We start from the raw sequence: 26216 nt of genomic DNA, 5'->3' as shown, positions 1-26216 counted from the left end.
TTCCTCCTCCATATTGTAAATGGCGCCTAAGTCCAGAAAAAAATGGTAGTACCTATTTCGCAAATTCATTAATAGTTTCGGTTGATCCGAAACTATTTTTTCAGCGAATAAACTACTCACTTGAAAAATTTCACAAGCTCTACTATTCACATGTGTAAAATTAAGCATGTTACAGTATGTCTACTCTGCAAAGAAAAATCCAATTGACTTGGACTCGGGCTGTGAGGCTAAAAATAGCAATGTAGACATTCCTGCTCAGGCTGAGCCTGGGTTCTGAAACCCAGCGACGGAGGAGGGTCTCAGATCCCAGGCTCCGGCACAATGGGAATGTCTACACTGCTATTTTTAGTCCTGCAACCCAAACCCTTGTCAGTTGACCTGAGCTCTGAGACTTGGTGCCGTCGTTTTTTCTTTATAATCCATATAGATTTACTCCTTGCATGAATATACTTTCATATTGGTCAGTTTAGCTACCCTCTCAACTCTAGCATTTGATAGTAATATATTTTCTATTATTTTAATTTACCTTCATTATGATTGACAAGATGTATGTAGTGACATTGGCTTCTGAACAAATTTAGCATTTTTTCAGTTTCTACGTGAGCAGCAGTGTTTGTGTATTCCACATAAACATAGTTATATTGTAAAGAGGTTAGCCGGGGCTCATCCCTCTTCGGGGCAGCGGCGAGCCACACCGCCTCACTACACACTGCTGATGTCTTGGGGGAATTAGTCCGGCCATAGAAGTCTCCCTCGGCAGCTCTTGCAGCAACTGAAATAAGCACAGTCAGCCCGGGCCCTAGGTCAAGGTGGGGCAACAATGAGTCAGGCGCTCAGGCCCTCAGGCAGAGGCTGATCAGTAGCAACGCAAACAGTAGTAATGAGCCCAGGCCTCCAAAGGACCTGGCAGAGGGGGAGACTGCCACCCGCGAGTTGGGTGGCAGGGGGGGATGCAGGCCCTCTCACTCCACTGCGTCCCAACCCGGGGCCCTAGCAGCAGCAGAAGACCTGCTGCTGTGTCAGTGGGGATCCTGGCCGCAACACACTGATATGGGGTCTGGTGGTGTTGCAGCCAGACTAGGGTCGGCTGCCCCTGGGCTACTTCCAGACTCTCCTACTGGTGGTACCTGGGTCACGGTGGTGTCCTCCAGGGGGTCCAGCATCATGGGTTCCTCGGGGTAGTTGGCGAGAGGCAGGCCCGGCAACTCCTCCGGGTAGCGGGCGTGGGGCAGGCCTGGCAACTCCTCCGGGTAGCGGGCGTGGGGCAGGCCTGGCAACTCCTCTGGGTAGCGGGCGTGGGGCAGGTCAGGCCAGTCCGTGGGTGCACCTAGGGCCGCAGGGGCTTCCCAGTTGCGGGCCAGGCTGGATATTGCATATGGCCTCCTTGGCAACTGTCTCTCCAGTGAGTTCTGAGGTCGAGCCTTTGTACTTCTGGGGCGCCACCTGACCCTCTGAGGGACGGGCTCCCTAGCTCCGCCCACTCCAGTGTCCGGAAGGGCTCGTCCCTCTCTGGGGTGGCGGGGAGCCACATCGCCTCACTACATATATTTATAACAGAATGGTGTTTTAAACAAATTAATAAAAAAAATAAACTCTTACCATCACAAGATGTTGAACGATAAGGTTATCTTTATGATTCTTTTTTCTGTAGGTAGAGGAATTAGAGTATTTGACTGGTTTATGTGTTCGTCCATCAACTTCTTTCAGTTGGACAATAAATGATTAGTTTCACATATTTTTTTATAACTTATCGTAAACATTTCTGAAGGAAATGTCTCTGGGATGTTTGCTTGTTTGTTTAAATTAAATATTTATTTTTTGTGTAAAATTAATACAATGTCTATTACATTTACTTTACCAGAAAACAGAAGCTGTCGGAGAGGTTTTCGGCCTTGTTACAATCGCCGTTGTATTTCAAATAACAAAATGTGTGATGGCACAAATGATTGTGGTGACAACTCTGATGAATTGGACTGTAAAGGTAAATGCCAGCTGCTTCTATCTATCTATGTCTAGAATGTATATGTAATTTTGGGTGGAATTATACTTTTTCTTTGTTTTTATTTGTGTGTTTTGGCTCTAAACCAAATGTCTGTGCATACACTAGACTGAGAGAGAGATCAGAAGAAACATTACAATGCTTGCTGACGCCTGTGAAATAATCCTGGGTAAGTGTAGGTGAAGCTCCATTCCTTCCTTCTCTCCCTTTTCTGCTCACAAGAGACCCAGATGCTGTTCCACAGTGATGGCTCCTGTATAAATCATATTAGATGAAAAGAAGTGATGTTAAAAGAGTGGAACCCAGCCAAAAAAATTGACATATGGGAGAGCCCTAGGTTTAACCAAGGTTGTATCCTAGAGTGTCTAGGTTTGCATGTACAATTGTGTTTACTTGAACTAATTGGGAATCACTTAACTTGTGTTACACCAGGACCAAAACCTCTAATCCAGTCATAGTCTAAGTGACTGTTAATAGGGTTGGATAGATAGTGTCTAAAAGCCCCACCTACTTGTGGGATGGGGCTTTGTGGCAGTGAGAATGTCCAGGAAAAAATGTGGCAATGTGTGTTGTGGCATCTTTGTTATACTGGGCGTCAGTGTGTCATGTTCTCTATTCTGGATCTGGGCAGCTTTGCTAGATGAAGAGAAAAGATAATGCTGCTGGTTGCACCAGCCATGTCAGTTCTTCCCAGCCATGTTGCAGTTTGGCTCTATGCAAAGCTTATTGGAAAAAAATATTTTTAAAATACATATGCTATAAATATTTTAATGTCCTTTTAAAAATGTTAGTGAATATAAAGAAGTTGATAACCAACACAAATCCTGAGTTATGTTTCAAAAGAGATATAATTATGACAAAATCTCTAGCCAGAACCATCAGAGCAAAACCTTTTAGATATTAGTTTTGCATTAATTTGCATATTTTTATAATCACTTACATGAATGCCAATTCAGAAAGAAGGAAGGAAGGGATGGTATATGTATGGGGCAGGGGAGAAAGGCACAGAGAAGGGGGCAGGGAGTGATAAAATGTGGTGCCGCAGAAAAGGATGGGGAAGCAATGAAGCGAAAAGGGAGAAATTATTAATTGTAGGACAGAGAGGTCAGAACTCAGTTCATTCTGTGGAAGGAGGTAAGGAGTTCAGAGGTTTGATTAACTGGGGCCAGTGCTTCTCGCCTTCCATATTGACTTCTTGCTTCTCCTCTTTCCCTGCTCCCTAACTCCCTGTAACAAGACAGCACCCATCTCTTACGAGTGCCCCCTTCTGGTTGGGTGTGTTTGCAATCTTTCAGTTCTAGTGACCCCTCTTGGTGGTTTCTCAGGCAGTTTTTCAGTGACTCAGCACTCCGGCTGAGTTTCACATACTGTATGGGAATCAGAACACACCCCTTCTGGGGTATACCATCTTTAACTTGTCCCTCTCCAGGTATGGGACTGTTATCACCAGGGCTTCCTCTCTCGAGACACTGTCTTCTTGCAGCCCTCCCTGGACTCAGTCCTTACTCAGTCCCAGCAGCCAGTCAGGAGGTCCTTTGCTCCCTTGGTCCCTGCTCGCAGCTGTGTTGGACTCAAACCCAGCAGCCAGTCAGAAGCTCCTTCTTTGCTCCCTCGGTCCCTGCCAGCAGACTGTCCTGGGCTCAGTCCCAGCAGCAAACTAGGAACTCCTTCTTAGCTCCCCTGGTCCCTGCCCACACTGAGCTGTCCATGGTCCTGCTGCTCTTTCAGCCAGCCGGGAACACAGGACTCTCTCCTCCAACTCCAGGCAGCAACTGACTGCTGCTGTGTTCTGCAACTTCTTTTATATGGCCCTACTGAACCCTGAATGCCTGCTCCCTTCAGCCTTTCTCATTGGCTGCTTCCCCACAACCACTCTAGTCCGCTTGGAAGATTCTCTTCTTGTCCTTTCCTGGGACAGGGTGTGGCAGGACCATGAGGCCTCCAGCCGTGTGCCTCTGGATCTACTCCACCCTGTTGCACTCCCCCCCCATCACCAGTGTTTCACTCTGTGACCTGCACACTGCCTATAGGCTAGGGGGAGTTACAGCTATGGTAGGGGTCTCTTCTAACCCTCCCTCCCAGGCTTGGGTCAAGGAAAGGGGCAGCTGTAATGAGGTGTGTTGAGCACCTCCCACCCCATGCCTGGACTTGCAGGAGCAGAGTGTGGAGGTGGAAGGAGAGCTAACAAACTTTCTTACAGGAAGGAAGGAATAGAAACCCCCCCCCCCCGATAGTTCGTGGTGGACTCTGCATTATCCTTGCCCTTCTCCTCCTGTGAATAATGTGCTGGTTTGGAGGGGAGAATGCAAGGAGCAGATTGATACAGTTTTCACTTGATGGAGGAGAGAGCAGAACTGGACCTAAGCTGCAGGTATCTTTCTCTGCAGGCCTACTCCTCCATCTTGTGAAAATGGTATGGGCCCAGCAGCTCCTCTCCTCACTCCTACCCTGCTTTAACTCTCCTGTCTGCTCCTAAAAGGGAGTGCTGTGTCTGTCCAAGGCAACATCTCTGATTAGCTGGACTGGCTCAGAGAATGGGGAAAGGAAGCCAGTCACATAGGGATTTCCACATGGGCCAAGAGGTTTCCCCTCATATCCCTAGAAAATCTTAAATCTGATAGTCTGTGGAAAAAGCCATAGGTTTGGTGGGTCTGAGACCAAGGAACACAATATTCCAAACAAAGCAAAATCAGTGGTTTACATCTTCCCCCTAGATTTGTCCTATTAATGGAAGGAAGACTTTCTGAACCCTTTTCTCTCTCCCATTGTCTGGACTGCTGTTAGTGGGTGGTGTATTGGAGGGTGGAAGGAATTAGCCCATCTATCAAAGGGCTTTCATCCATCTAGATATAGATAGGCCATTAAAAAAACAAAAACAAAAAAAACCATCTTGTTGTAGCAGACTTAATCAAGTTCAAATAAATAAAAAAGCTTCTGTTTATATAGGTGAGACATGCAGGGTTTAATGTTGCTTTCATTGGTAACAACTGAGTAGGACTGTGGAACCCATAGCCTGAAGGAGTGGTGTTTTTTGTTTGTTTTTAATAGATTATTTTCTGTGGGCCTCTTGTACCCTCTCTGAAGTTGTGAGAGTGGGAAGAATGCTGACACTCTGACAGAGCTGGTCTCTAGTGTCAGGGGAGTGAGCACCGTGTATGGTCTCCAAATTCTCTCCAACCCAGTGCAGAAATGCACTGTTCAGCTGCAGAAGAGCCCTTGGTGTACATGCAGGATTTATCTCTTAGTGAGCAGTCTTTTAAAACATTTTAGTAAACCTATAGCAAGCTGAAATAAAATAACTGAAGACTTTTCAAAGATAACAAATGAATGTGCTGTTTCTTTTTTCATTTCTTTTTTTCCTATCAAGTTTCATTCACAAATAAATCAACTGCTTCTTCGAATAATAAATACTGGTTTCTAGGCTTGCACTTCATCCCAAGCTTAATGGATGAATGGCAGCAAGATAGTGAATATTTCCAAATGAAACTAAGAGGTTTGTTCACCAGAGATTAAATCTAATGACCAAACTGCTTCCTGTGGTTCTTGAGAAGACTCCGTATTAATGTTGAATGAACTTCTAGAGTTTCACAATTCTGGTTTGGTGCAAAGTTCAGATGTGTATCTAAAGTGTATTGAAATTGCTAAGCCTTTAAAGAGCTACCTATACCAGGCTTTCTGCTTCTCTCTCCACTACCATTGTAATGGGGAGACTTCTCCCTCCCATCTAATGGTAGCAGCAACACTCTTTATAGAAGGATTGATACTTTAGGAGGATGAAGGCTTTGTACCCTGTCTCTAGAAACAGATGCAGATATTAGACTAACTTCTGTGCACATTGAACTTCATGTCTCTGAGGCGTGGTCTAGACACAACGTTGCATTGATTTAACTCAAGTTGTGATTTTAAGTTGATGTAAACTAAGTTTATAATGTCCACAAACAGTTGCACTGATTTAATTGCTCTGGTTTATAAACCAATTTATGTTAAACTAGTGCAACTATTTTGTGTAAATGAGCTGTAAAGCCTCCCAGGTAAATACTTCCCATGCTGTATAGCACAGCTATGAAGCCCCAATTCTGCAAAATTTGATGTTTTCTGGGATTTTTCGTCCTATCTTGTGTCAGTACTGAGGAAGTTCCCAACTACACAGAAGACCACCAGCAACAATTATGGGGAGCAGGAGGAGAAGGGAAAGAGTTAACCATCCTTCCTTGAAATTTAGACACAATTTGGTTGTTGAAGGTTCAGGAAGTTATTATTTGAATTACACAAACTATGTTGTCCACCCTACTGATAAATACACTTCAAATAAAAAGTAGTAACTGATCTGTCATTGATATGTTTATATCCTTTTACTTTTAAAAATAGTTTTAGGCTCTGTTAAAAAGATTTTTGTGGTTTCCTGGACCGAACAGATTTTGGTTGCCAGGGAGAAAGGATCAGGATATTTAAAAGGAAAAAATGTCTTGCCACAGTCAACCACATTTAAACTCCACTCCGTAGCCTCAGCAAGCAGAAGGTGAAATGAACAGGCAAATAACATCTTACTGTCATTACTCAACACTTGCCTGCAACCTAGATGTGCTGGAAACAGATGTTACTCCTACTTTGGAGTTGTGTTGTAATGAATTTTTGTAGAAATTAGCTTATGGTTCCTAACCTTTTGTTGTTGAAATCTACCTACCCTGGTGGGTTGTAGGTGGAGTGCCCACCTCCACTTGCACTCTTACACTATAGAAATATCTGCACTGTAATAAAACATCGACAGCTGGTCTTTATCAGCTGACTTCGGCTTATGGGTCTGGGCTGTAGGGCTATAAAATTGCCATGTAGACATTCGAGCTTGGATCCGAGGGTTCCAGACACAGGCTCCAAACTAAGCCCAAACATCTGACCTGCAATTTTATAGCCCCAAAAGCCGAACCCCACAGGCCCCAGTCAGCTGACACATGCCAGCTGTGGGTGTTTTATTGCAGTGTAGATATTCCTTCTTAGACATACTTGAAATGTTGGTACAGTGCCTCTCTTTCTTTTCTCCCCTGCCCCATCTGTGACTTGGACAGGTCACTTAACTGATTGGCTAACCCTTCTGAAACATGGAAATAATAATAGTTGTATTTACATACCTCACTGGAATATTGTAATAAGCAAATGTTTATGAAGTGCTCAAGATCTTCACATGAAAGGTCTTATAAGAAATGCAAAATATTATGATTTTTATATTGAGTATTGTGAATATTTTAGAATTTATGCAGCTTTAGCTTATATTTGTAATTGGTTATAATATTAAACTATCAAAAGCTATAGTAGTGAAGAAACTGTCATGTTGAACACCATCTCACAGTGGAGCATTTGTAATCACAATGTGCATTTTGAATGAAAACCTTACTTTGGTACATTAAATGCACAAAACAGCTTGATGCAACCGTTCTTTCTTTTCCAGCAAATGTTATGAACGCTCAACTCTTGTGATAATATATGTGTAAGAAATAAAAAAAAATCTCTTTCTAAGGCCTTTTCACATAAAGGTCTTACTTGTGATACATGCTTTAACCTTTCTTTAAATGCATAGTTACTTAAAAAGAATGGTTTACTTATAAACTTTCAAAGCAATGCAAACTGCATTTAACTGTTTCTTTTTGTTACCATATACTTTGTAGATTCAATCTGTGCTTCAACAGAATTTCTCTGTGCAGAAGGGATTTGCATTGCAAAATCAGCACAATGCAACCAGGTCATTGATTGTGCAGATGCTTCAGATGAAAAGAACTGCAGTAAGAAATTCAGTTTTTTGTCACAATTGTCTCTGTCTCTCTTTAAAGTGCTAAAGTGTTATCCACATTTGATCTGCAATTAACTCTTATTTGAGTTAACTATTATCTTGGATACTAATATGTTCAAGCAAAGCTGAATAGCCCATAAAAAATATAGCCAAGTCTGGGAACCCATGTTGCAAAGCGTATCAAGACATTGATCGATCAATCTATAAATATATAGATTTGATTGCGTAGTATTTTATTTTCTCTTTCCAGATAACACAGACTGCACTAATTTCTATAAGCTTGGAGTAAAATCTACAGGGTTTATTAGCTGTAATTCTACTTCACTTTGTATACTACCAGAATGGATATGTGATGGATCTAACGACTGTGGAGATTATACAGATGAATTAAAATGTCCAGGTAATTGTGAAAAGAAAAAAAATAATAATTTATATCTGTACTAGAGATATAGAGAAACTATGAAAAATATGTATCCATTCAATACTATGTGTTTAATGTACAAATAAAGATATTCAGAGGAAGTTGCCTCCTCCACCCATATTATCTGTGTTAAGGGGATATGCAAATTATCACTAATTAATGCTGAAGTTCCTCTGAAGAAAACCGCATTGTCTTTGGCTGTTTTTTTTCCCCATTGTATGTCTGTCATTAATTATTTTTATTTAATTGGAACTTTAATCATCAAAAAGTCTAAAGTGTCAAGCTTCAGCAAAATTGCCCAAAGCCTACGAGCAACTTTTAATAGCTAATTGTATGTGTTGCTTGATTTTTTCCCCCCTGCTTTCTTGGGTGTTTGATTGAAGTACTTAGTACAAAGCTTTGAGGAGAGTTGTTCCACTTTAAGAGTTATCTATTTATTGTTTTGGTGACTATATTAATCTTGTTCTCCTTTGACTGCTTTTCTGTATACACATTCTCCTTTTGGTGTACATGTCAGAGACTGGAGACTTTTGGTCGGCATTGTCTGTTGGGGCCAGGCACATGCCTTAAGTATCCTCATGCCCTTCACCTAGGGCATAAAGGGCTGGAGCAGGCCAGTCACCACTTAGTTCTTCTCACTGCCTCTGGCTTTGAGATGGAGCTGCTCTCTGTCCATTTGAATGTACAACTAGCTCTCTTTTTTCATTCCTTGTAGATATTATCTTAATCCCCAGTTGTAGTTAGATTGCTACTTTGCACCATACATATCGTATTTTCAGGGTAGGTTTCCTTTTTACCAGGAGAATCCTTATTATTTTCTTCCAGGTACTAAGATGGCTAGTTCTCAGACCCTTGGTTATGAATATTGTCACTAATGTCTGGATACTATTGCCATTAATGACAGGCATAAGAAATGTTTATTTTGTATGGGGGAGTTGCACATCCCTGGTAAATGTAAGTTATGTAAGTCCTTTACACAAAGGACTTGAAAATCCAGGCAGGGTCACCTCCAAATATTTTTAATGGATGCGTTGATGAGAGTGGCTTCAGATCATGGGTCTTTTGACCCCTCCGTACATGATCTGTCGGTATCTAAAGTACTCCAGGCTGGATGGGGTCTACATGATCTCAGGCGAAGAAGGTACATAGCAAGGAGAAACTGAGAGGCAGATCCCCAGCTAAGGTCTCCTCTAAGAAGAGCTTCCCCACACCATTCTACCTCAAGAGAGTCCTTGTGGCCCCATAAGGCTACTGCTGAAGCTCAATTCCATTTGGTACTGAATCTGCAGTGATGAAGCAGCACACAAAAGTCCCAACGTGTGATGCATCATCTCAAGTTCCCTCCACATCATGGAGCTTGGTACTGTCAACTTCCTGAATTACTTCTTCAGTACCACTGGGCTCCAATCTTGTGCTCCAGTATCACCAGTACTGATGGTACTGTCAATGCCATCATTCTCCACCCACAATCTGCTGTTTGCTCTGCTGAACAGTACTGTGTTAATAGCATAAAGAGCACCAGGGAATCTCCCAGTGTACAAGAATCAGAATCCCCATTACTTTCCACTAGTTTGATTCCTGTAGTTCTGGCTCCATCTTTACCCATGGTACTGAGCACTTGTATTCTTATATCATGGGCCTTCAATGCCAGTTTCTTCAGCTGCACCAACAGACTTACAGTGCTTCTCGAGTAACAGGCTTCCCCTCAGTCTGAGGATCTAGGCAAAGAGATCCCATCTCATTCTGCTGACTTCCTGGCCCACACCAGAAATCCTCATCATCACCAGATAAGGCTATGATCCCTTCTAGTAGGCCACAACTTGATGCCTTTAAAGACCATTTCAAGTCTTTGCAACTTGCCCTTTGCCAACTTGCCCTTGAGGAGATTCAGGAACCCGTTCATAAACTGATTGACACCTTTCAATCTTCTACTGCAGATAAAATAGCCTTCCAATCAACAAGGCTGTTATGGACCCTGCAAGGGTTCTTTGGCAGACCCTGGTCACAACAGCTCATATGTGCTGGAAGGCAGGCCAAAAAAAAGGCCCTGTGCTCCTTGCAGGGGGGATTATTATTTTACTCATATCTGGTATCATTTCCTTTGTGGTAACAACTATTAATAAAAAGTAAAGACAACTAAATAAGAGTACACCAAAGTAAAATGAGCCTAAAAGATTAGATTTATTTGGCAGAAAATCGTACTCGTCAGCTAGTTTGCAATATAGAATTGTGATTTAACAAACTCTGCTGGCCAAATAGTATTTTTTAAATTATAAAAAGTTCTTGAGATTCATAGACAAACTCCCTCCTGTGATGAGGGAAGGATCTTCCTCTCTGGTGACTGAGGGCTAGCTGCTGGCCAGGACCAGCCTACAAGCTGCTCTAGATGTGGCAAACACTGCATCATGATGAATGGTTATGGCAGTGGTGATGAGAAGATCCTTATGGGTTCAGAGTTCTGGCTTCCTATTGAAGATTCAGTTCATGGTGGAGGACTTGACTTTTAAAAGGCTGTACTTTTTTAGCTCAAAGACAGATAATGCCCTTCATACACTGAAGGTTTATTAGTCCACACTTCATACCCTACAGCCCCTAAAAGGAAACGTATCTGATAACCAGTTCATACACTGCAGAGACCTTTTTCTCTTACATGCTCTTGCCACCAGACACTATCCTAACCTTTCAGAAAGAGGCAAAACTTTCATAAGAAAACACCATCTTCATCAACTGCCCATACAGCACAGTTCACTCCTGGGTCAAAATACTAATTTTGGCAGGACAGATAAGAGATGTGAACCCGCTCCCAAGAGTCTAGAAGCATCATCCCTTCATTTTTGAAATTTAGTAATGGTTGTTTTTTTCATGTATGTATGGAACACCATACCTAAAACCAGTGGGTGCTAACATGATTTTGATGAGAGAGTCTATCCAGTTGTATACTAAGCCTACTCCCAATCTCTTCTCCTTTGTTCCTCTTCAGGGACCGATCTCATGAGGAATTGTTAGACCAAGAAATCCTCTTACTTATATCTCAGCGCAATAGAAACAGTTCCACCTCAATACCAAGGGAACGGGTTGTATTCTAAATATGTTCTTATTTAAGAAAAGAAGGGATGATGGGGTCCCATCTTGGATTTATTAAAACTTAACAGACTATTTAAAAAAAAATCCAGTATGTCCAAATGTGGATGAACTTCAGATAATTATTCAACATTTTAAATGTTTATATGAAGTTACCGTCTGAACCTTTCTTTTTTAATTGGTAGTAGTAGTAGTGATGGGCAAACCTCATGTATAAGAGGGCAATGCTAATGTGAGAATTTCTTCTGAACTCATGATAATTGCCTCATTTTCCTCATGATCCTAGTATTACCATTTCTTACTACTAATTAGGAAGTCATTTGGGTTACCTTCATTTTAAAAGTGCTGTACAAAGTTGAATTATATTTGTCACGCAGATGCTACAGTGATTAGTGGGGTATAAATATCTAGATAGATAATTCTGAAAGAAGCTTTTGTTTTGCTGATTTTTTTTGGTCTCCTTTTATCCCTTTTATACAGTTGGAAAAGTTTACAGATGGCTTTCTTCATAGTCTAGCTGACATTTTTTCTCTCTCCTTTTTAATTAATGTTGTGCTGAGATCACTAGGGTTTCTGTTTGTGTGTTTTGGTTTGTTTGTTTGTTTTTATGGTTAAATAGTTTATGTTCCTTCTTTACAAACAATTCCACAAAAATTTACTGCCAAACATAGTTTGTTAATGGAACTATTCACAGAAGTAAACACTGTGGCCCAACACTTTACCTCGTGCTTATATCCATCCCCATTCACAAATGCAATTAATTTTAAGCACAAGCTTAAGAATGTGTTCCATGTTGTAAATATTTACTAACACTTTAAGTATGTGCTTAAGTGCTATTCTGAATAGGGTCCTTAGTTTGGTAGTAAATATTTTAAGGATTGGACTCACTGCGTGTAATTCTGGACCCATTGAAGACTATATCAGAAATCCCAATGACTTCAGTAGGGTCAGGATTTCACCATTTTTTGTAGATACGGAAGATACCAACAAAGATAATCCTGGCATGTGAAAACAGGAGTTTCTAAAGGAGGAAGTAGAAAACCAAGGTAGCATTGAAACTGAATGATCTTGAAACTCTGTGGTTAATCTGAAATTGAGTGTAATTCACTTTTATTTTCAGCGGGAGAAATCTTGCTTAAGATTTTGGAATTGACTGCGTCTGTCAATACATTTGTATTTGCATCTGTGTCAGGAATTCACTCATTATATATGCAAACTTCCATCTTTCCTTCTGTAGAATATCCCACTTTACTGATGTGTAAAATATGAATGTATATATCCCATCCCCACCCAAAAATAAAGAAACAAATAAACCAGATCCAACCAAGGTCAACAGTGACCACGGGTGAAAATCTGGCTCCACTGATGAGTTAATGTAAAACCTCACGTTGATTTCAAAAGTAACCGATCTGAAAGCTGGGTAGTGGCCTATGATTTGATGGTGTCAGTTCAGATCCCAGTTAATTTCACAGATAATGCTACCATAATTTGGCAATCTCATTGATCTCATCAGATAGATGAGAATGGAAATGGAGGGCCAGATTGTATAAATCAACATACTTCCGTTGAGCATGTTACCATTAACATCAATGGACTTATGCTGATTTACATCAGCTCAGCATTTGACCTGTAGATTGAACTACTCTCATATCCCTAGATCCTTGTCGGTCAAATTGAGGTACATGGCTGGGGAAGTGTGAGGAAACATGCACTACTACTACTTGTTCTCTATATAGAATAGTTCAGTTTCCTGAGCTAGCAATCAGTCTCCTTTCAGAGATCTATATTTTCACAAAAATCAATTTAAAAAAATCAAAAATTAATTGAAAAAGAGACCACTCTGTGGGGTAATTGGGAAAAAAGGAACCTTTTCCATTAGTTTTGAGAAATTCAGTAGAATTGTATTAGTTTCCTAATCATACTAGTAGAAAGCATTTTACATTACATTCTTTATTTTATCACAGTTCGAAACAAACCCATATGTGAAGAAAATTATTTTGGATGTCCTAGTGGAAGATGTATTCTGAACACATGGCTGTGTGATGGACAAAAAGATTGTGAGGATGGAGTTGATGAATTGCATTGTGGTAAGAGGATTTTATCTTGTTCTCACTACTAAAACCATTGATACACATGTGCAAAAGAAGGGCTTAAAATTCATATTTTTATATAAAAGTACTCATTCTTTATCTAACATTTTACTTCAATGATTTTTTATTGATGAACTCTTTGAAATCCAGACAAAAAGGTAGAGACAAATATAATTCATTCAATACTTTAGAATTTTCTACAGAAAATCAGTAAGCTTTATTCTATGCTTAGTGCTGGGAAACTATTAAAAATAAGGTTTTCTGTGAAGTATTAAATTCTCCTATAAGTAAATGTCACCATGAAATGTGAATATGTAGACTGCATCTTTATAATATAGCCAAGCTCTCAGCAAGACTGATGCTGAGCATTGTATTTAAATGTTAGATTACAAGGACACATATCTTCATGACATATTATCACAAGATAACTTTGTATTGTCTCTCTTTAGTTTGATTTTTGTCTGTTTCTACTATTCTTCCTTAAAGTACATTAAGATTTTGTACATGGCATCCAAGGGTGACCCAAAACTAGTGCATCACACACTAGCAAAACAACGAGAAAAACAAAATGGCACCTTGACACTTATCCAGACTCCCCTCAGCTTGGCCTAAAGATAGTGGTAAAAGCCAAACTTTTTTGCTGCTGCCATGGTAACAAAAAGGGGAAATAAACAGTCGTAACTTGATAAATGGTGCAATTTTCTGCCCAAATTAAGGTGGAAGGAGAAGGCTTTTACTACTTCTATTCCTGCATTCTCAGCAGATCCTCTGAGCTAGGGCAAACTCTCTGCTTGGCTCACTTCATGGACAGTTAATGTTTTCCTAGCCTATCTTGATATGTGATATATATATCTCAAGACAGTTGGCTATAGAGCTTTGTGAAATAAGTACTTGGATTTACATACATTGAACTTAATATTTCTTTTCCATTTTCAGAGCAAAATATTGCTTATTTTCTGTATGCAACAACTTCCTTTGGGGCTTTTTTAAAGCAAATTGAAATTGAAAATGAAAATCCTGTAGTAGCAACAGGGATAGAGAAAATTACCTATTCAGTTTTAATGCTTCGGCTATAACAAGTTACTCTAATTGGTATAATCCCCCATTTTGGACACAGTTATACCATTATAAAGGTGTTTATACCAGTAAAGCTTATTCTGGGATGGAGAGGGGACTAAGCTATACAATTATTTAGGCACCTTTATACTGATATGACTGTGTTCATTCTAGAGCCTATGTCAGAATAACTTATTTTTAAAAAGAAAAAAAATCATACCCCTAACCAAAGAAGTTATATTGGTACAATTTTTGCATGTAGACCAGGCCTAAGTAATTTCTATCTTTAATTTCCATGATTCTATAGTATTGCTTTATTGCAGTCCCAGGAAAATTTGATTTATGATCATAATGAGAATTGGTCTTTTCCCTGCATGTTCTGCAGCTTCACCAATCTTGTCTCATCATTACAGAACTAAATTCTAGCTCAATAGCACAGTCATTAGTTTTCTAGCTGCCTTTCCCTCCAGACTGAAACCTGAAATCTGTGTGCATAGTGTGCTTTTTTTCTTTACTCATCATGTGGTCAGATGGTCTACCCCATGAAAGGCAGAAGGGTCAGACCTAGACACCATTTACCAGGCTTAGCCTGTCAGCAAGCATTTTAGGCTTTCTGTTTTTCATTACTTTAAAAAATATTATGAAACCTATTTGCCTTTTTTTTTTTGTCTTGGCTACCTTTTCCCAGTTTACAGCGCTTATCCATTAGGAAACAGTATGGACAATGTTTAATATAATTCAGATGGTAATAAATGACTTTTTTCTATTATTCATCTTGAAATTATTTTTCTATCAGTTAAACAATAATACATTTATTCTTGTGGGAAGAATGGAAAAAAGGAGGCTTGAAGTTTTCTAAATGAAATTCTTAATATGAAACTGGAATTTATTTGATATGCTACTGCAGATTGATTTTGAATTGAAGCAGAGCATTGTTATTTCCCAATGTATTCAAAAAAGTAAACAGTTAGAACAACAGAATGCAAATATAGACCAATTTTCCAGATGAGAAAAAAAACACGGAAGTCTTCTCAAGATGTAATTAAATAGTGCAATACAAAGATGATGGAAATGATTGAAGAATTGGACTACTTGTCTCTGAACTTATTACCATAATTGCAAAGTGGTTTGCTATAGCAAAAACATGTATGTGAAATGCATGAACTATTCTCTTATTTTAAAAGTTCTTACCTTCAGCCTATCATAAAATATTTTTAAATTCTTCTAATTTAAAAGTTTTGTGAGTCCTTTTATAAGTATTAATGAACATAAATCAGTTGGAAACCAACACAAATCTGGAGTTCTTTTTCCAAAGGGACATAATAACAGCATAGTTACATCTATAGTTACAGCTCTAAAAAGCAAGGAAGAGCTTTTACATTATGCTACTGCATGCAGGAAACTCACTGTTACTGTGAACATAACAAGCATAGTGGCTGATGTCTTCTCTAGATTCTTCTTGTTCATGGAATCAATTTGCTTGCTCAGCACACAAATGTATCTCTAAGCAGTGGACTTGTGATGGTGAAGATGACTGTGGAGATGGCTTAGATGAGAGTGATGCTATTTGTGGTGAGTACTATAATTTTTACTTATTTTATCACATCATATTTTTGGGACTGATCCTGAGACATGCAGAGCAATTGCATGGAAATTAATGGGAGTGGAGAATGCACAGCACCTTTAGGGTCATGCTCTTTAACCATAAGCTATTAATTGTCCTTATTTCCAGAGCACGGGTGATTTTTTTCTGCCTCAGGCAGATACATTTTTGTGGGTGGAGTGTGTAGTTTGTGGGTCTGTCTTCATAAAGTAGATATGGTGAACCAGTTTGGGAAAAATAAAAACCAAACCTTTGCCTGTTCTCCAAATCTGAGCCAACCACCGTAAACAGGCCCCCTGTTATAAATACCTTTATATTTTGGTGGTCAGTGCCTAACAGCTATTAAAAGTCTCTGTGCTGTTTCCTGCTGCTGTTCTCTTTTAATTTCACTAAATACTGGCTTTTCAATATTTAGTCAAACCCCAGCATCTTTCTGAATCTGAGTGTCTTTCTGAAAATCCATAGCTCTTCATATCTTACCTGTTTTGGGGAATCAGATATGTCCCTCGTATTCTAGAGTGCAATTAAGTAGAGAATCCCTCGTGTATGGGACTCAATTGCATCTGCTACCATCACAATTACTAGAAAGAGAGGTATCTGGTGTGATATCTGTTTAACAAGCAAGATTTTCCTCTCTCTTTCTCTCCCCCGCCTCGCCGCCCACCTGTCCCCCTGACTCCCCTCTGCCCCCACCGCAACAGGTTTAGTGGAGGTAGTGTCAAGTGAGAAGGCAGGTACTTCAGACATATCTGCTATGGTACATTGTCAGAACCTAAGAGACTTCATGGCCTGAGGCTCAATAGGCTGCATGCCCATTAAATACACAACTTAAAGTAAAAAATAGGAAAAGCGAAAAAAAATGGAGGACCAAACAAATCAATAAAGCCACCACTCCTTTTTTAAGTTGTTCAGGTGTTACATCTCTTCCTTGTCTATGACCTTTAGGGATGAAAACACTATAACAGAATTAGCTGGCATCTCTGAAGATTACTTAAAGACAAAATGCTGTGGAGTGGGAGACAAGGCCCTATTTCATCTTAGGAGCAGGAGACGAATACTTTCCAGGTGGAACAAGGCTGTCAGAAAGCATTTGGGTTTCCTAGTTCTCTGAAACATTTGAAGTTTACCTATCTCTAACATAACATAATTTAACTTCAGAAGTGTTTGAAATGCCAGTCTAATAAAAGCAACACGAGTTGTTTTTCATCTTGGTTAAAATAATGAAAATGAATCATAAAATAAATTCCTTGCATTCATTTAACTTTTGTATTAAATGTTCAAAGGCGTGAATGGAAATCTATTTTCTCTTCTTAATATATGCCAATTTGCTATACCTGAGAAGAGAATTAATAATGATGGATTACATAAAAGCAATCCCTTAAAGTCTTTAATAAGTACCAAAGGAAAAATAAAAATCTGTTCTAGAGGAAAGTCTGTTTTAAAACAAACATGAAAAAGCCAACCTTAAGCAATGAAAAATTATTTTCTTTATCCTGGTAAAAGTTTTATAAAATGCTAAAGATAAAGAACTTTCCAGGAAAACGAAGTACATTCATTGAAACTGTTGGGATTCTTCTTACCTCACATTCACTGTTTAATACTGAGCACTTGGGCCCTGATTTGGGGCCTGATCCTGCATTTGGGGCCTGATCCTGAACTGCCATGGGAGTTGACAGTAATGAGCAGAGCTGAGGGTTGTTACCACCTCTCAGGACAGGATCCTTGTCCCATAAATCCAAATACATAATAGTTGCCTAAAACATCTGTCTATGCTCTCTAAAATTGTCTACTGAATACATTACATGAAGTATAGTAAGATAGCTTGCCTCTTTCATTTACGAAAGAGGTGAATGACAGTGTGAGTAGGGTGCAAGTATATAAAAGGAAGGGTAAATATTCAAACCTTTAATTTAGAATACAATCCTAATCTGAGTTTTTAGAGTACTGTACAGAGGAAAATCTGTTATTTTCATCTTTCTTTTAAAGGAAAAGAAAAAACCTCTCTCCTATAACTATTATTTATAAACCTCACAAAAATTATTTAATTGGGATTTAGCAACACTAATCTGTATCATTTTTTCAGCATTGGTAACCTGTGCTGCAGACACGTTCAGTTGCCTAGGTTCCCATGCCTGTGTCCCTCAACACTGGCTTTGTGATGGTGAAAGGGACTGTCCTAATGGAAGTGATGAACTCTCTACAGCAGGCTGTGGTATGGGGTTTTTGTACTTAAACTTATACATTTAAAACTATATTCTGACTTTTTTCTCTTTTCATGGTACTTGTTTGTGTCTTTTATTTCCTGCTGTGGGCCTTCTACCCATTACCAGATGGAGTATTTGGCTGCATGGTGCAACATATGAAATACTGTAAACCATCAGTGGGTAGAGATTGGTCAGTCATACACTGGGCCAGATCCTCAGTTTAATTAAATCAGCATAGCTCCATTGACTTCAGTGAAGATATACTGATTGACACTAACTTAGGATCTAGTCCACTATATATGGCGCATTGTATATGTTTCAAATATAAGTATTTGTTCATTTTTTTCACCACATTAGACAGTAGTGGAAGCTTTATTATTGATTATGCATTTTACGTGCTTTTAGCAAGAGAAAAGTATATTTTTGAAATCACAAAAATTAGCTGTTTTCATAGAGGAGTAAGACAATTGTATCTATAATTTAGTCATGTTAATTATTCTCATCTCTACTTCTGGTACTTTATAATCTGCTGCTTCCCCATCTTTTGTTCTTGGTATCCACTTTCTTGTATGTAGGTATATGGGTTATAATCCGATTAAGGATGTCGGGGGGTTGGTCAGTAATTTAGGTGGGTTTGTATTTTATCTGTATTTGCTTAACTAAACTATTTTATAAGTTTGAAAATGTTCAGATAATTTTCTCTTAGTTGACTATATATCCATTATTGCATGAGGTCTGGGGTGGGTTATTCTCCAGACAGTTACAGAGACATTTACAGAGCTGTCATTCAGAAGTAGTGTAACCAGGAGGAGTTCTTTGCAGAACATTGTTCCCCCAATGATGCAGTGCTGGGTGTTACCAAGTGCCCCCCGCCCCATTGGTGTTTTTTCTTGTTTTGATTAGCTTTTTAAGTACATTCAAATCTTTGAATCAACTTTTGTATTCCTTATTTTGGGGGCAAGTAGCACCTTCTGGTATCGTATGCTACTTGGTGTATGCCTGACAACGTGCATGATTATTTGTTCCGAATCAGTCATTGAGCACTAGCTAATTTACTTCACTTGTTTTTCTAATAAGTAGTATCTGTAGGTCCTGTTGTTCTGTGTGTTCCTTATTTTTTCTTATGTGCTGTTTTTTCATTAGCTCCTAATAACACTTGTGATGAGAACTCTTTCACATGCCGTAATAAAGTCTGCATTCCCAAACAGTTTGTATGCGATCACGATGACGACTGTGGAGATGGATCTGATGAGTCATTGGAATGTGGCAAGTATAATTTAAAAAACAGTTAACAATGAGAAAAATCTCAGTCTGAATAATAGGATAGAAATTTTAAAAAACCTATAGGGAATGAAGACAAGAATGTTTAGAAGATTTAATATTCTAATTTACTGTTGATTGAGATAATTGTTCACTTTCTAAATTTGTTTTAATATTTGTTTGTAATGTAATGTTGTTCCTGCTGAGCACAATTTTGTACATACTTACTTGGGCTAAAGCTATATGAATTTATAGCTGATTCTTTGTAAAAAATAAGAGTTAATAATATAGTTAATATATAAAGTAAATACATTATCAGTAATCTATATATGTTCATACTGGCAGACTGTGCCATAGTAAGCAATACAACTTCTTTGTTGCTGTTTTATAATATATACATACTGTATCTGACTGCCTGACCTCGCCATTCTGCATCAAGAAGTTCTTGGTACAGGAGAGAATCTGGCATACAGCCCCTGTTCAAAACTATGCTAGTGTGTTTATCTGCAATAGTCTTAGGCTTAATTTTCAGTATGTTGTGTACACGTATATCTGCATTCACCGCATATGTATGCAAAACTCAGGAATTTCTGAGCGCATAGTTAATGTGCATGCAAAATATACGTAGATATGTGTGCACAAAATGTCCAAACCCAATCTATTGATAATCTGGACCAGTATGTACCAAGTGCCCCCGCCCCATTGGTGTTTTTTCTTGTTTTGATTATTTTTTTAAGTACATTCAAATCTTTGAATCAACTTTTGTATTCCTTATTGTGGGGGCAAGTAGCACCTTCTGGTATCGTATGCTACTTGGTGTATGCCTGACAATGTGCATGATTATTTGTTCCGAATCAGTCATTGAGCACTAGTTAATTTACTTCACTTGGTTTTCTAAAATCTAAAATGCCTTGTGTGTGAATGTGAGCATGGATGAGCGTGTGCACACACACATTCACAGTTAGAGATGATCCATGTATGGCTTCTAAAACATGAGGTTGCTATCTATATTAGGCATTGCTAAAGTCCCTATCATCTATGGCTTGTACAAGGGTAACTGAAATATATATGAACATCAAGGGATTTTAAGAGTGAAGCATATGTGATTTTTTATGTTAGCAGAAGCCTTATGTATGCTTATCATGATTTCCTTATGTTGTAGTGTTAAATCTATTATAGGATTAAGCATTGTGGGAAGGTGGGATAGCTCAGTGGTTTGAGCATTGGCCTGCTAAACCCAGGGTTGTGAGTTCAATCCTTGAGGGGGCCACTTGGGGATCTGGGGCAAAATCAGTATTTGGTCCTGCTAGCGAAGGCAGGGGGCTGGACTCGATGACCTTTCAAGGTCCCTTCCAGTTCTAGGAGATAGGATATCTCCATTAATTAAATTTTAAAAAGGTAATGTGACAATAGTGTTCCAGATAAACACTTATTTTTCTCTTTGTTCCTCCAGTGCAGTCCAATCATTTGGAAGTACTTTCTCCCTGCCATTAGATGGAAATAGAGCATTTGAATCTGTACCTAAGGGCCTTGCCCTTTCAGAATCCTCAGGTGTTTCTGTATCCTGCAAGTGAAACAGCTACCAAGCTGGTTAATTTGTCCTAGGAACCGGAAGATTTCATCCACATCACCAGGACTAAATGGGCATAGGAGAAAAGTTGCCCACTCCCAAATGCACCATTGTAAGAGGCAGCATGAGAGCTACTTCCTTGGTGAAATGGGGAGGAAGGGGGCAACCAAATCAGCCCTGCTCCTGCCACAGTAAGCTCAAGCACCTCAATACCACAGAGACAGCAGCCGTAACAGAATGACAGCCAGTGTGCCTACTTTATCATCCCTTGACTCCAGCTCCTCCTCCTCTGTGGTGGGTCCCATGACATCTCGGAGGGAACACTGTGTGAACTTCCTTTACTGTCAGCAGTGTTCATATGCCACAAACTTTTGTGGGAAGTATTTGTACCATCACAGGGGGCATTTCCCTTCCTTTGTAGAACCTATTCCCAACATCACAGGTATCACGTGGTACTCTTCATAGACACATGATTGTTCTTTATCCATGCCCTGCAAACTATAGAAGAGCAGCATCTGAGCTGGAAATTTTCAAATTCCTTGACTCTGCCTATCAGTCTTATAGGGCAAGGTGTCACAGTTGATACAAGAGAAGACTACTCTCTCTGCTTAGAGGAACTCAGAATCCCTGACCAGATCAATAATCTTGATGGTCTTCCAATGCTAGAGCAGTTTGGGGCATAAATTAAGAAAGGTGGAATGTCACACCAACCAATGTTTGCTTGGGGACAACCTTCACAATCTGAAGAGATGATTCACAAACTTCAGAACTAGGTTCAATTTCTTCTTGAGGCCTATTATTTGTTAATATTTATTTATTCTAGTGCTTATATCGCATCAGAGATGTGCATGGTGCTTTACAGTACAGACCCATATGGACTGGCTGCCTCAAAGGACTTACATGGAAAGATGAGAACAATAGGAGATGACAATAAAGACAGGGGCAACAATGAGGATTCCCATCTAATCTTACAATGGAGCTGTCTTCAAGCTTTTAAATTACTATTATTTATCAAGTGCCAACATGTTTATGATAGAAACAGGTAAAGGTATAGGGGCAGATTCTTTCCCCCAGTTCCAGCCCATGTAGTGCAAAGGGACCTGGAATCTGGCTGTAGCCGACATTTCAGGAATTCCACTAAAGGCAGCAAAGTGATTAGAGTACTGTTGTTTATGTATTTAGTAAATATTTATTTCTTTAAAGATACCATCCATCGTAGGATTCTTACTCACAAAGGTCTCATGTTTTTTAGCTCTCTGAGGCACCTGTAAGTTATCCTAGGTGTTCAACCAGTTGAGCATGCTCCAACTATATGCACTCCCTTGTCCTTGAAAATTCTAGATCCTGTCTGAGCACAATCAGAGAATAGCTCCCAGAAGCCAGTGCCCTGTCTAAATATTCTTTAGACAGATGACAGATATATATTGTTCTGGTTTCCAGCCAGTTCATAATAAAGATTTTGTTTTGTGTTTTCTTGCCAAACTCCTTAAGCAATACAAGTACTAAATTGTGGACTTGATCCTTCATTATTTGTCCCAAAAGGGGGCAAATCCCTAGGTCTTTGTCACCAGAGAGAGAGAGAAGAATGCCAGATATCTCATAATAGTCTAGAGGCAGTGCAGCATCACTCACGGATGCTTTACTTTTGGATTTCGGGTCAGGAAATCCTCTATTTTTTATTTCCTCCCCCCAGTTCTATTGATCCAGGAGACTATTATGAAAGTCAGACAGGATGGAGTTTAGATATTGATAATAGCTCTGGCCTGGGCTCAGTAGTTTTAGTTCTCCTGCTGGAAATGACTTTGGGCCTTTAAGTCTTCTGAAACTGCCAGATCTCTTGGCACAGGTTCGGGACAAGATTTTTATACTAGTTCTGAATTCTCTGACAGCTTGGCTTCTGGATGTCTGGAAACATTAGATCTACAGTGGTTTACTGTAATTTAAAATATCCAGTTGGAAAACCTGAAGCTTATGACCAGAGAAACATACTTAATGAGGTGGAAAACTTTCTCCGTCTGGGAAGATCAAAAGGGGGAAGATCTGAAACATCCCTTGAGCCCTATTTTATTTGGATGCAACTGCAACAATAAAAAATATTGTTTCAAGCTGTCAGGATCCACTTGGCTATCTCAGTTTTCCACCCTCAGACATATGAGTTGACCGTTTTTTCACTCACCAGACAGTAATCAAATTTCTGAAAGGCTAGTTTCACATTTTCCTTCCATTGTTTTGAAACGCGACCACTATGGGATTTGAATTTTGTCCACGGGAAGCTATAGTGTCTTATAAGTCTTTGCCAGACTGCTCTCTCTGCATTTCTCAGTTAAAATGGCACTCCTAAAAGCAATAACATCAACCCAGATGTTCATCAACCTGAGGGCTGAATCTCCTTATACCATGTTTAGGGCTGCAAGTTTGTTATGATATTATGACCTCTGTGACTTCAAATTTGAGGGAAAGGACACTGACCACCTGCAGCACTGCTCTCTGCCCAGCAATGCAACCATAGTAACGGCCAAATAAGGAGGGGCAACTGAGGCTGGAGGGCTGGAGAGTGAATCCGTCCCACCCTCTCTCCGCAGCAATGTCACCTGTCCTGAAGGGTTGGTCCTGGTTCTCCACTCTGGTATTGCAACCCGGGTGTAAGGAGTCACAATGACTCTCAGGTTTGGCCCGACCAATCCTCAGTGATGACGAAAGTCTGAACCAAACCTGAATGGTATTGCAACCCTGTGCACCAGCCAGCAAATGCCAATCAGTCAAATTTGGTCACACAAAAAGTGTCTCAATATGATTTATACCGTGACTTTACACACCATTTCCCCCTAAACCCATGACTTTTACTAAATTTACCATGACTGCGCTGTACTTTTTTTATTTTTAAAAATTCTGTGACAAATCGGCAGCCCTAACCGTCTTCCATAGGGATAAAATGTCTAGTACATCTTGTCTAGAATGATCTGTGATTTCCATCTGAATCAGTTAATTAACCAGCCTGCAATTTTCTTAATTACTCCCAACAGGGAAGGTCAGGATCCATATTGTAGACATCTAGAGGTCTTAAATTATTATCTATATAGGATCAAGCGTAATTGCAGGTTCCCCGGACTTTTAATGACACTTGGGTCAGTCCACCTCAGCTAAATAACCATGATTGTTAATTACTTGACATCCACCCACAGATATCCAAACACTCTACTTAGTCCTAATGCAGCTTCCACGGCATGCTTTTGCACAGAGTCCATCACTGATATATGCAAACCTGCTTCCTTAAACTCGGTATACAATTTTATGTAGCATTACTCCCTCAGGTTGCCCTCTAATCTGATTATCAATTCAGGAGAAAAAACTTTAAGTCACTTTAAACTACTCCGCCTCAGACCCCTCTCCTGGAGGGTTACTTCTGCTTTTTAATCTCCAAAGAGTAGATATCCAAATGAGCAATTCTCAAAGGGAGAAAAAAAAGATTGCTTACTGTAGTAACTATAGTTCTTCCTGAATTATTGTTGATATGGGTCCACACTCCGAGACCACCTTCCCTTCCTCTCTGGAATTTGTCAGAGAGGAGTTTCTCAGTTAAAGAAAATGAAGGATAATTATGGCTACTCCTCCTTCTGTGCCTTTACAATCTTATTCAAGCAAAGGGAGAGTAAGTGGCCAGAATGGACACTGTTTTTAAGACGATTCCAAGTTTGTATGTCCAGTGTGCATTGGTTTCAAACGTAGGAACCGTGGCAAGTTAACATTTTTTCCCTAGAGCTCCCATCTATATTTCTCCAGTACTACGCACTAGGGCACATCAAATTGCCATTCTGGGAACAATGAGACTGTATTTAGGAGCGCATATTGTATAATAAGGTTCAGTGCTGACATACACAGCCTCATAACACACTCACTGGCAACTAGTGCTCACACCACTCCAAATGGGATGTATTGGCAGGAGTGTTGTAAGCAAGACACAAGAAGGAATTCTTTGGCTCTACTCCACGCTGATTAGGTCTCAGCTGGAGTATTGTGTCCAGTTCTGGGCATCACACCTTGGGAAAGATATGGACAAATTGGTGAAAGTCTAGAGGATAGCAACAACAATGATTAAAGGTTTAGACTGGAGAAGAGAAGACTGATGGGGGACAGGATAACAGTCTTTAAGTATGTAAAGGGTTATATAAATTGTTCTCCTAACCACTGACGACAGAACAAGAATGGGCTTAAATTGCAGCAAAGGAGATTTAGATTAGACATTGGGGAAAACTTCCTAACTGTAAGGGGAGTTATGCACTGGAACAAATTATCTGGTGAGGTTGTGGAATCTCCAGCATTTGAAGGTTTATAAGAACAGCTTAGACAAATATCTGTCAAGGATGATCTAGATAATATGTAGTCCTGCTTCCCTGCAAGGAACTGGACTAGATGACTATCAAGGTGCATTGCATGCCTACATTTCTATGATTTCTATGATGTATTGTACCAGTATCAACTAGCCATGGCAGACAATATAGCCAGAGCAGGTCAGCCTCTGCCTGCCAGGCCAACTAAGGTACCCAGCAACAAAGAACTTCTTGATCTAGAACCCAGTTTACCATGAAAACCCATCTCAATTTATTGCTTATACCCTGCTGTTGACATTAAAAATCTAAACTGAAACTTATTCAGAAAAGGTAATGTTGCAGTCAAGGCACTTCACACACTTTAGAATCAGGGGAAAAAAACTTATTTTCTTGGTGTACCTCAAGGCCAAGATAGTAGACATCCTGATTGTTTCCTGTGTTTGTATTGGTAAGAGTCTATATTTCACTGAGGCTGCAATTTGAACAATTTGCTGGATTTATAGTTAGAGTCTATCATTTCTGGTTAGGTGATATTCAGATATGGTGGAAGTCTTCGAGGCAATTACCAAAAGTAGGCCAATGCTCAGATGATCTAGTCCTCTTTTGCAGTTGAATTTGGGTTTGAATTCTCTTAATATTTTTACTATTCTATTAATCTTTGATAACTGTTTCAATATGAATTCTGTTCCATTTTATAATCCTAAATTATTCTTTCAAGGCTTATACTTAGTGATTATTTATTTGTCCATAAGAATATGGGAATTTCAGACTCTCTGTTGAGATGAGATGTCTCCAGGAGACTATGCAGAGAAATGCTTTGTT

General features: G+C 39.6%; 1 protein-coding gene across 1 annotated transcript in view; it reads left to right on the top strand.

Moving 5' to 3' along the window:
• LRP1B (LDL receptor related protein 1B) overlaps positions 1 to 26216 on the top strand; it is a 1261104-nt gene that overhangs the window by 982142 nt on the left and 252746 nt on the right. Inside the window, exons 48-54 of the mRNA XM_065561615.1 lie at positions 1862 to 1981; positions 7660 to 7773; positions 8032 to 8181; positions 13248 to 13370; positions 15882 to 16001; positions 18116 to 18244; positions 19380 to 19502. Coding sequence (XP_065417687.1) covers positions 1862 to 1981; positions 7660 to 7773; positions 8032 to 8181; positions 13248 to 13370; positions 15882 to 16001; positions 18116 to 18244; positions 19380 to 19502 — 879 coding nt within the window. The remainder of the gene's footprint in view (positions 1 to 1861; positions 1982 to 7659; positions 7774 to 8031; positions 8182 to 13247; positions 13371 to 15881; positions 16002 to 18115; positions 18245 to 19379; positions 19503 to 26216) is intronic.

Source organism: Chrysemys picta, chromosome 11 (genome assembly GCF_011386835.1).
Source record: "Chrysemys picta bellii isolate R12L10 chromosome 11, ASM1138683v2, whole genome shotgun sequence".
Lineage (NCBI taxonomy): Eukaryota > Metazoa > Chordata > Testudines > Emydidae > Chrysemys > Chrysemys picta.
Note: the sequence above shows the minus strand (reverse complement) of the source record. Positions and strands in the feature narration are given on the sequence as shown.